The 11,670-nt window shown below is 44.2% G+C and overlaps 1 protein-coding gene across 1 annotated transcript; it reads left to right on the forward strand.

Annotated features, from left to right (window-relative positions):
* Positions 1-132: 132 nt before the first annotated feature.
* LOC147314464 (NACHT and WD repeat domain-containing protein 2) lies at positions 133-11,611 on the forward strand. Its single transcript, XM_086261412.1, has 10 exons — positions 133-358; positions 494-582; positions 1,401-1,508; positions 2,010-2,204; positions 2,449-2,590; positions 2,754-2,902; positions 3,286-3,630; positions 3,797-3,898; positions 4,024-4,819; positions 7,369-11,611. The coding sequence occupies exons 1-10, from the start codon at positions 277-279 to the stop codon at positions 10,473-10,475; spliced, it is 5,115 nt and encodes a 1,704-aa protein (XP_086117538.1). The 5' UTR covers positions 133-276; the 3' UTR covers positions 10,476-11,611.
* The last annotated feature ends 59 nt before the right edge of the window (positions 11,612-11,670 follow it).

Genomic DNA, 11,670 nt, shown 5'->3' on the forward strand with positions numbered 1-11,670 from the left:
TTAATTAATAAAAAATATGGAAAAGTTGAAAAGTTGCACACATCGATTTTTTCAGACTGAGCGTGTTTGTGTGGATGTTTGACCAAAAGTGGGTGTGATCATGATAACACGCTCCAGAGCACCCGAGGCCAAACTTCCTGAGCGGAGCTGCAGGAACATGAGACACAGCAGCAGAGACGACACAGAGCTGCTCTCCGTTTGGGACGCGCGATAAGTTCCTGCCAGGAGTTTTCCCTCCTTGTGTTTTGTTATTTGAACAGCAGCTGTTTATCAGGCATGCACACCGGAGGAAAATCCCCTTTGGATTCTGGCTTCAGCACATCTTGTGTGAAAATCTACCTGTGCTCCAACCCAGAAGGTAGGCAGTGATTCCTAATATGAAAGGCAGCTGTAACTAGGTGTGTTTTAAAAAAATACGCATGTTAGATTGTATCATGTTTTCTTGTGTCATTTGAGTTCTTGTTAAGGTGCATCCTGTTTGTGTTGTGTACAGACAGCGTGGTGGAGCGTAGAGCTCTGAGGGACAGTGTGTTCCCCAGATTCAGAGAGCACTGCAGACACTCGCTGGGACTGGATGTCAGGGTGAGCACACACTTTACTTTTTTAAAACTTTCCTGTTGCATCGAAAACATGTCAGTGAAACAGTAGATGTGAGTGTGCGTGTGAGTTGTGTTTTTCTTGGGAATTCTTTCTGTTCTTTTAAAGCCATAAACAGGCTAAGGAAGGATGTGGGCACTGTTGCTTTATACATTAAAACGAGATTACTTTAATGGCATAAATGCTCACACTAATGACTTTTAGTGCTGGGAAGAGAACTAGATATGGTCCACTGGAGGACACGTTGTAAAACTGCTTTGCTTTAAGGTTGTTTGTAATTAAATTAAAGTTTTTTTTTTTACTCTTTATAGAAAGATCCTTGAAATGTGCATCTCTTTATTAGAGAAACAAGATAGAAAACACAAAATCTTGAAGCTATAAAAGTAAAGTCTCATTAATATTCCGTGTGGTCCATCACAAAGACACCCATGCGTAATGTCGCCAGCGACGGGGGGTGACAGCAGTAGCATTTTAGCTGCTTGCAGGTATTTGTACTTTTAGTCTTCCACCGTTTTCCCTGAGGCCACTGATGCAGTCAATAACGTGCCTTAATTATATCTGACAACAAAGAGAATGAGCAGCTGTGAGGCGACTGTCTGTGTTGGTTTTCGTTCATGTGTATTAAATAAACATTGGGACAGTTCAGTCAGCACATTGTGGTGTGTGCAATCAGCAGACAGAATAAAGAACGTGATGCCTCACCCCACCTTAGACGCTTGCTCTCACTGGATCTGGGCTCAGCTTTCTTGATTTATTATTTCCACTCCACATTTTTTAACTCTTGAGTGTGTTTATGTCGGCAGGTGATAGACCCGTTTGAATCCAGTGATCCCAGTCGCTGGCCAGATGAAGACACCAGGCATCAGATGATACATGAATGCAGAGGAAGCTCAGCTGGACCTTTTTTACTGGTAAATAAAGTCCTTGGGGAGAATCTCAAGTGTAAACCAACAGGATCTCAGACTGACCCTTACTTCTCAGTACAATGAATGATGACATGCTCTAAAGGACATCAGCACCTTGCCATGAGTTGTAGTCAAAGTTTTATTGTTGAATTTTATCAGTTTTTAGTATTATGAACTTTAAAAATAAAAGCTTTTCACCCTTTCTGGAGTATGCTGGACTTTTCAAAGTCATCTACACTGTGCTATGTTTGTTCTCCTTTTTAAATTAAACTTATCATCACGGCTGCAGAACAGTTCTGTCATTGAGCCGTGTCAACAAATGGACAAAATAATAGAAACACTTTCCAATATAAGTAAAAGACACAAAATCACACGTGTAGCATCACACAGTTGTCTCTTAAGCAGATGTTCTGTATAGTAATCAGCTTAATAAATTACCAGCTTACCATACTAAACAATAGTTCCCCGTGCTGTTGTTCCTCCTGTGACCACACGGTGGTGCTGCAGGCTCTGGTAGGGCATCAGTATGGCACAGCCCGTGTGCCCGCTCAGGTGGAGGTGTCAGAGCTGCAGTTGCTGCTGCAGCAGTGTCAGGAGGCTGGCGTCAGTACACAGGAGCTGGAGAAAGTTTATCAGAGGGACGAGAACACCATCCCTACGACCTACTGCCTGAGAGCTCCGCACAGACGCAGCTATTCTCTGGTAATTAAAGTCGATGGTATAATTTTATGACTTTATTTTTTAATTATGAACTAGAATGTTATATAATATAAAGTAATGCGATTTCAACTTGTATTATGCATCATTTAAAATCTTATTGAGGTTTTAGAAACATCCCATCGAATCACACATTTTGTCCTTAAATCAAGTACATTGTGTTTATAGTGTATGTGAGGATGATTTATATTTATAATGCTTTAATAAACTGGATATTTTCCCTCCGCAGCAGGAAAGAAATAAGGTGAAGGAGGAAAGCAAAACCAAGACTAAAGAGGAAGAACTGAGGAAGCTGTTTCAGGCAGCTGTGAGTCTGTGTGTCCAAAGTGGCAGCATGACCCCAGAGAGGGCCAAAATCTTCTACAGATCAGGTGAAATACCCCACATAGCTGTGTGTGTGTGTGTCAAGTCATTTGTCATAATCCACTGTTGTTAGTGTCATGGGCAGCCTGCGTCTATGCCTTGGAATATCTTCTGTAGTTGGAAGGAATTTTTGTTGTGTAAGTAAACATTTGCTTTACCACTTGTCTCCAGCCCTCGATGCAGATCTGCATTATGCTCTGGAAAGCTGTCCTGAGAGTGACATCGGCAGACGCTGCTTGGTCTATGTCCACAAGATCATCAATGCAAAAGCAGAGAGACAAAAGGGACCTGTGAAAATACAACTACAGTCAAAGTTGGAGGTAAAAGCCATGTGTAGTAGATGCACAACAGACCCGACCACGTTTCCATGCTTTTCACCATCTTTATTGACGCGGTTGCTGTACACAATCACGCAGCTGCGGCTTTCCAGTCGCCAGCCGAATATACACTCCAACAACAACAACCTTATAGCAGTCAGCACAGACTTTTAGACCCTGTAAAGTTGAGGCACACAACGATAGACCACGCCCCGCCACACCATGTTTAATTATGGGAGACGTCAGGAAAAGGATGAACTAAAATAAAATTTAATCTTTCTGACCACTCTTGAAACTTTATTTTACTAAAGGGATATGTAGAATTCACAATTTGTACCCTTTTTATTTAAGTCCACTGTGAAAAGTTCCCTCTTCTTTATTTCCAGGATGCCACTCTGAGTTCATCACCCACTAACGAAAAGTTACTGTCAGAGCTGTGTGAGTGCTTCCTCCCTCATCTCGTCACTTCCCGCCAACTTCTAGTCTACACCATCACCACAGAGTGCGACCGCCGCCATGGTTACACATCAGCTAGGAGGCGCGGCTATGCTGATTCTCTGTGCCAGCAGGTGTACTGTGACCTTGTGCAGATGACTGACGGTCTGAACGTTTCTCAAAGCGCAGAACCTTCTCCCCTCTGTGACGTTTTATCCCGAGAGCAGGCCGAACAGGAGCAGCTGTGTGACATCCTCAGTCGGTTTTATGACGTCATTCAGCCCGAGGAGGAAAAGGTCAGGATGGTTTTAGCCTTTACAGACTAGAATATACTATTTACATTGACAATACAGGCACTTTTGTTCTGTGTGCAGTTAGAAATATTAAAACATGACATGTTTGTATAATTCATTTTTCCTTATTTATACACCTGCAGCATAGCTCTGCTCTTATTGGTTGCAGGTCAGAGCCTATGTGAAGCAGAGGTACCATCAGTTCCCTCTGGTAGTGACCGGAGGCCCGTGTACAGGAAAGACGGTCCTGCTAGCACACTGCACTCAGCAGGTAGGTGGACCAAAGGGAAATTTGAAGCAGGCATATAGTGTTTATATATAATTTGTAATAAGAATTTGTGCCTTTTGTGTGCATATGTTTCACTGACGCTTAAAGCTATCTCTCTCTTTCCACAGATGAAGCACTGGCTTGCAGACAGCGATCCTGTGGTGATCAGTTTTTTCTGCAACCTATCAATTAATGCTTCACCAAAGCATCTGCTGTCGAGCTTGTGTTATCAGATATCCTGCAGATATCTCACTGACTCCTTGTCTAAGCAGGATGCTAGCCACTGCAGTGACCTGGATGATCCTGGCAGTACCACCGACCCCAGAGAGGTCACATCCAGCTGTAGCCAAACATCTGTTTTGGATTCCCAACATGAGGGCGGCACCAAAGAGCATGTTTCTGACTGCAAGCAAAGCTGGAGTACCGCTCAACATCCAGATCAAAGACAGCTGGATTTTGGCAACATAAAACCCGACGCTTGTCTGTCTGAACTTAAAGAACACCTCTCATCCCTCATCAGCCACCTGCCTTCAACTGAAAAGCCTCTTGTCCTTATTCTTGATGGATTAGATCAACTCAAAAACAACACTGGTCTTCAAATCATTGAGTGCCTTCCCAGGCCCCTTCCTCCCGCTGTCAAACTCATCGTCACAGCTTCCTCCAATCGAGAACACTTCCTGCAAGCCATAAAACTACACTATGCATCTCAGAGTGTATCAGAGGACATGTGTACAGGAAGGTTGTGTATACAGTTGGGACTGGTGGACAGGAAACAGAGCGTACAGATGCTGGCATCTCTGCTGAAAGGTTCAGGAAGGAGGGTGACGTCTGGACAACAAGCTCTGGTCAACCAGGCTCTCGCTCGCTGTTGTCTGCCGCTCTATGCTCGCCTCCTTCATGCACACACCTCGCTCTGGCGCTCTGGTATTACTAATAGAGTAAACAAAAATACAGTTTCTCAAAGGAATAAGTCTTGTTTTCAGAGCTACAAATGCCACACAAAGACTAAACCCACATGTGATGTGGGTCACTTACAGTCATGTGAAAAAGAGCGTTATAACTAAGTACACCCTTATTGCTTCACAGGAATAGCCAGACGCTGCTAAGCATGCTAAGGTGCTAAGGTGATCATCAGCAAGTGTGAACACCTCTATAAAAGTTTTGGCAGTTTGCTGGTCTGGAGTCTTAACACGATACTAGAGTCGCAACAGAAGCTGGAAACTGCAAAAACAAACAAACCAAAAAAACAAGATACACGAGATACATCTCAGACTCTCGGGTCTCAGTTAGCATGTTAAATGTACAGTAAAGTTAGAAACAGTCCGAACAAAAATGGTTAGCTTGGAAGGGTTACCAGGAGAAAGCCTGTTCTCTCTACAAAGACAGCAAGACTTAGCTTTGCAAAGTTACATCTGAACAAACCACAAGACTTCTGGAACAAGCACAGTGGTGGAGGTGTGATAATAATTTGGGCTTGTTTAGCAGAAACAGGATCTGGGCACGTTGCAGTTGTCTGATTTGACCATGAATTCCTCTGTATATTAAATACTTATGTTGCAGGACAATAATCATCATGTAGCACCAAATCTACAACAGAATGGCTGAAAAAGAAAAGAATAGAGGTCTTGCAAACAGCGCAGTCAACGTCCTCAACCTGACTGAAATGTTGTAGCGGGATCTTAAGAGAGCTGTGCGTAAATGAATGCCCACAAACCTCAATGAACGGAAGCACCATTCTCAAGAAAAAGCAGGCAGAAATTCATTCACAACTCCTGCAAGTCATCAAACTACATGATGTATCTCACAGTGCATCGGAGGATATGCGGACAGGATGCGGTCGACCAGGTTGCCACTGCCATTCTGTGCTTGATTCCTGCATGCGCACACCTCGCGACGTGAGACGCTGATAAAGTCACACTTCAAGCTGTTGCTGTTACAGTTTTTTCTGAATGCTTAAACCCTAACTGTGATTCCTGTAGCACAATCTCTAAAACTATTCAGACTTATAGCAAAACCACTCACTGAGTTTGCAAAACTAAAAGCACAAAAACTGCTTTGCACTCAGTTTGCAATTTTGTAACACACACTTTGCAAAACTGTAGGCACAATTCACTGCACAACACTCAATTACCAAATTTCCAACACACTCCTAGCAAAAGTATACACATGTATGGCTATCATTAACACTAATTTGCCAACTGTCTGGCACACTTTCACATGTGAAAACTTTCTTAGATAATTAGTTCACTTTGCAATCAGCCTAAGCACTATAATACAGGTAAGCTCTGTGTGCGGAGTACAATGGAGGGAGCAGAAAGAGTGAGAAGTAGAGGAGGCCGAGGAAGAGGACGTGGAGGTGAAGAAGTAGGATGAAGAGGACAACAAGGACAAGGAGGAGCAAGAGGAAGACGAGGAGGGGGGAGAGGAAGATGAGGAGGGGGAAGAGGAAGGGTAGGAAGAGTAAGAAATAGAATTGCTGATGACATCAGAGCTACAATAGTGGACCATGTCATCAACCGTGGAATGACCCTGAGGGTAGCTGGCCAACGGGTCCAGCCTAACTCGAGCCGCTACACTGGAGCAAGTACCATAAGGACATCTTGAAATGAGAATCGGTTAGCACAGTCACTTCGCACAAAGATTTGTAGCACTGCCATATGCCAATGAGAAACACACCAATACCATTGATGTAGAAATACTGAAATTGTTACTTTACAGAATTGCTAGATGACCAGATGCTGGGGGCAGAGGAAGCATGTTCACTGCAGACCAAGTAACCCATATAGTCATTATGGCGATTGCAAATAATCCTATACTTGGAAATAAACACTTGTGTTTGTTTTGATGTGTTTGAATAAACACCAGTACTTGAAGTTTGGATCCCTCTATGCTTATGGATCTATGACAGAAGTATGAGCTCAGACTGACATAGCCTACCTTGTGCACAGAGAAAGCAAAAGCCAGATGTGTTTTGTATTCATACCATCAGTGTGCAGTTGGCGCATTGTGTGCTTAGTAGATGATGGCTTGTGTGTACTGTTTGATACGGAAACACCATTTTTACAAAGGTGTGAAGAGTTAATCTAGCTGTGTTTGCTTTTGCAAGAGAACTACAATGTTTTGATTATTGGGTGACAGGTTTTCTTATTTGTGTGAAGAGTTTTGCAAAATTAGCCAATAGTTACAAAAAATGTGCTTAAGCAATCAGAAAAAACTGTAAAGGTGTCTTTTCAAGCTGCTGAATCATGGGGTGTACTTAGTTTGTCACAAAACTGCATGGAGTCCCATGAAAGTGCTCTTTTCCACATGGCTGTGTGTTTTTCATAGATTTGTTTTTGAATAATAATGAAAATATTTAGATCAGAGTACTTTTGTCTTCACAAGTTGCATTTTTTGAAATACCCCCCCCCCAAAAATCAGGATAGCACCACTTGGCCTTTTAAATAATTCTCCTCTTCTCTCCTTGTCTTCAGATTCCGATGTGACTGAGTCATCTCTCCCCGATGGCGTTCATTCATCTATTTCTGCGCTCCTGGATCACCTTGAGCAGAAACATTTCTCTTCCATCGTGGCTCGCACCGTCTCTTACCTCACCATCTCCAGGTCTGGGCTCACAGAGGCTGAGCTCGCCGATTTGCTGTCCATTAAGGAAGATTTGCCGCACAAAGGCTCTTCATTTAAGATGACAGTCCCACAAGTCGATGTGGAGAGACTTCTTTTGGATTTAAAGAGCTTTCTTATCCAACGGAAAGTTGCAGGTTCCCTGGTTTTGTTCTGGGTGAGCAGGCATTTCAAGTTGGTCGTGGCGAAAAGGTATTTAGACGCTCCTGATGTAAGAAGAAGGCTTCATTCTGAGATGGCCGACTATTTTAGTGGACAGACGTCAGGCGTAAACAAGGATGCAGCCTTAAAAACACACACAGACACTCGGCAACCCAGCCAGCCGTTTGTATTCACTTCAATCAAAGGTGGTGGTCGGGTGAATGTGAGAAAAATCGTAGAACTGCCGTATCACCTGCAGCAGAGTGGCAGGTGGAAGGAGTTTGAGTGCGTGCTGTTGCTGTCATTTGGGTTTCACCAGGCTATGGTTCGAGCTGGTCTTCTTGGAGATCTGCTAGCTATGTTGGAGACTGAAGAGGAGTCATCTCAGGTTAAGTTTGTAAGAGAAAGACTGCTACTAGCAAGCACATTGAAGTCTTCTGCTTGCTTCCTGCAGAGCTCACCTCTGCAGCTGCCCTCAGTGATGGAGACAAACCTCCTCCCCTATTTGGAGGTCTTTCCTGCTCTTGAGGGTTATGTCAGGGAAATCAAGGAAGGGAGAGGAAGTGGATTAGAAATAGTGCTTTGCCCCAGTCCTCCCTGTGTTCCCCACATTCAGTACTTAAAGTACGATGACATAAATAAGGGCGTTTGTGTCAGAGAGATCGCTGGTACAAAGTGTGGGGTTGTTGCCGAGATCACAGATGAAGGCTCTGCTTGGATTTGGAAAGGGTGTGGATATGATGTGGCCAAACTGTCACTCAGATGCGAGCAGACAGAGTTAAAGTTTGCAGGCGTGAAGAGCAGCGGTCCGTTCCTCCTGCTTTCCACAAGCTGCAGCAAGCTTTTCGTGTGGGATGTGGAAGGCCCAGAAAAGTTTCTCGAGGTCAAAGACCCTTTTAAAAACACGTGCGAGTCGAGCGAAACACCCAGCAACATCGAGGGATTCGTCGCACATCAGAAAACGCTGTCCGTGTGGTGGAAAGATGAGAGTTTTGTGAGCGTGTTTGACATCTCCAGTGAAACCCTAACTCATTTCCAGTGTCAGAGCCCTGTGACCTGTTCAGTGTTCTCCTCTGATGGTTTTTTCATGTACTGTGGGCAGGAGGAAGGCACAGTGTCCGTATTTGACATGAAATCCAGCAGTCTGCTTAGCACCTGCTCAAACTCAAACCACAGCGCTGTTACGCTGATCATCCTCCATGAAGACAAGAGGGAAATGGCATGTGTTGATAGGACTGGAAGTGTAGCTTTATGGGACGTGGCAGCCAATACACAACCACCCAGACTTGTGAAAGAAAGTTTCACTCAGGGTTACTCTACTAACATACTCAGTACAGATTATTGCAGTGAAATCAATACTCTTTTGATGTGTCAAGCCCACCAGGCTTCACTGTGGGATACTTGTAACTGGGAGCTGTGGGACCAGTTCTTGGCTCCACAGGGAAGAGCCTTCACTCAAGCTGTGCTCTCCCAGGATGGCCATCTTTTCCTGGCTTTGTTAGACACTTGCACCTTTATCTTGGTGTGGAGGGTCAGCAGTGGGGAGTGTGTGCTCTCCTTAGAAACGAACAAGCAGCCACACACACTCCTCAAAATGGCCTCAGATGTCATTTGTGTCAGTCACGATGGCTGCCTGACAGTGTGGGACTCCGAGATGATTGATGCTGCAGGAAGTGCACAGAAAATGGGCGGTGGAGTAAAGGAGGTGGTGGTGGAGCAAACAGGCGTGTGGTTCTACACCAGAGATGGGTCGGAGAAGGTGTGGAAGTGGAGTCTAGACACGGGACTTCCACATGTTAACTTCCTGCATACTGGGCCTGTGGAAAAACTGCAGCTTTCCCCAAACGGCATCCACCTGGTGTCACTCTCGGCTGGAGATATTTACGTGTGGCGGACGGAAACAGGTGAAAATATCCTCCGCATCGGTGGCAGCAGAGCTAGAGACATCCTGATCACCCCTAATAACAACTTTGGAGTGAGCATTTCTGAGCGAGGCCTCTCGCGGGTTTTCAAGATTGTGCAAGGAAATATCGTGTGCAGCATCCACCCATACCTATCTGATGCTCAGGTTTCACCTGAGAGCACCTACCTGCTCGGTTGTTGCCATGGAGACCTGCTGGCTGCCAGTCTGTGGTCGGGCTCGATTAGCAAACGTTTCTCCTGTGTGGAAAGCTCTGAGGAGGTTGTCGCTTTCCAAACTCTTTCACAGCACCCAGAATTTGTGGTTGTGATGGCGGCCTCAGGGACGGTGTACACGTGGAAGGTGGCAGAGGAGACTGTGTGCTGGCACTTTCAGCTGCCACACATGTTTCACTGTCAGCCTGAGGACTTCCAAATGTCCTCCAATGGCAGCTACGCACTGCTGTCCATTGACAGCGGCGCAATTAACCTCTTAAATCTGTCTCGAGTCACACTGTGCTCATTCAAAGTCGAGGGTCCTGTCATTAAAGCCTGCCTGGACAAAACTGGACACTATGTTGCTTACATAACCACGCCCTCCGGGCTGGAGGACAGCTGTGACTGCTACCTGCATGCGAGGCCCACCCTCCGAGTCACGCGACTTTCAGATGGGGAGAGATTAGGAGCTGTGCATCTGTCTAAGAATCCACTAGCTCTGGTTATTTGTGAGCAGCACTGTGTGTTTGTGGGCTTTGGGGATGGGTCTGTAGGTGTGTACTACATTTCAGATGTCACAGTCGATGAGGATGAGCCAATCAGGTGCTGGGAAGATCCTAGCGGCCAGCTGAAGCAATGTCCCTTTGACAGGACGCCATTCAGCTGGTTTCCTCAAGACACACCAAATGTTACATGGGCTTAAGATTATTATATGATTCTGAACAAAGAATGTGCAAATTTTAATATTAGACAAAGATCATCTGAGTCAATAGAAAATGCAGCTTTTATTTACCAATTACATTGATTGAGGGAAAACAGCTATCCAACTATACATGACCCTGTGAGAAATAGTAATTCCCCCCTTGTTAAATCATGAATTTACCAGCCCTGATTACTACCAGACCTTTTGAATTAAGAAATCACTTAAACAGAACCTGTCTGACAAAGTGAAGAAGGCTAAAAGATCTTAAAAAGCAAAGAAACTTCAGAAAACATAGTCACTGACATCTATCAGTCTAGAAAGGGCATTTGGACTAACACAGAGATACGTCATCCACAGCTGTAAAACGGTGAAGGAGTGGTCGACATACCAATGACTCATCCAGGAAGTCACAAAAAACAAATCCCACCTTTCACAAACGTTTTGTGTGGGATGCAAAAGGCTCAGAAAAGTTTCATGAGGCCAAAGAGCCTTTTAAAAACACATGTGAGTCGAGCGAAACGCCCAGGAACATCGAGGGATTCGTCACACATCAGAAAAAGCTGTCTTTGTGGTGGAAATATGAGATGTTATGACAAAGGGTCGTCTCACATTTACCAAAGAACATCTCGACGATCCCCAAGACTTTTCGGAGCATGTTCTGTGGACTGATGAGACAAAAGCTGAACTTTTTAAAAGGTTTGATCTGGTGTAAAACTAACACAACACATAAAAAAAGAACCAACAGTCAAACCTGGTGGTTTGTGGTAGTGTAATGGTCTGGGGCTGCTTTGCTGCTTCAGGATCTGGACGAGTCACTGTAACTGATGAAACCATGAATTCTGTTGTTAGCAGTTAATAGGTTAACTTTTTAACACAGGGCCAGATAGATCACACAATGAAGAGCGTCATATTATAAATTCTTGTAAGTACATAATACTGTAAACTGTATATATCGATGTATAAATATTAAACATGTTTGGTGTATGCTGGCACAGGCAGGAGATTTGCTGCAATTATCTAAAACCAAACTGTCTGATAAATCTCTTTTTGTGTGTATTTTGTAAACACAACACCACTTTGGCATGAATGCATCATGGTTTGTATTCCCAATAACTGCTGTTCTCTTAAATAAAATTTTAAAAAAGATAAAAATAGCTGCTCTGTGTTAAAAGAACTGATTGTTACTGAAAGTATA

This window comes from Aulonocara sp. 'chitande type north' Nkhata Bay, linkage group LG14, assembly GCF_057382095.1.
Source record: "Aulonocara sp. 'chitande type north' Nkhata Bay isolate Kocher_YH1m ecotype deep benthic linkage group LG14, A_spYH_male_GT1.1, whole genome shotgun sequence".
Classification (NCBI taxonomy): Eukaryota; Metazoa; Chordata; class Actinopteri; order Cichliformes; family Cichlidae; genus Aulonocara; species Aulonocara sp. 'chitande type north' Nkhata Bay.

What these genes read in the sequence shown, in the direction of transcription:
- LOC147314464 (XM_086261412.1), top strand. Translation starts at nt 277, where the DNA reads ATGCACACCGGAGGAAAATCCCCTTTGGATTCTGGCTTCAGCACATCT. An exon ending in ACAGACGCAGCTATTCTCTG is followed by an intron (nt 2,205 to 2,448) that starts GTAATTAAAGTC and finishes TTCCCTCCGCAG; the next exon opens with CAGGAAAGAAATAAGGTGAA. An exon ending in CAAAATCTTCTACAGATCAG is followed by an intron (nt 2,591 to 2,753) that starts GTGAAATACCCC and finishes ACTTGTCTCCAG; the next exon opens with CCCTCGATGCAGATCTGCAT.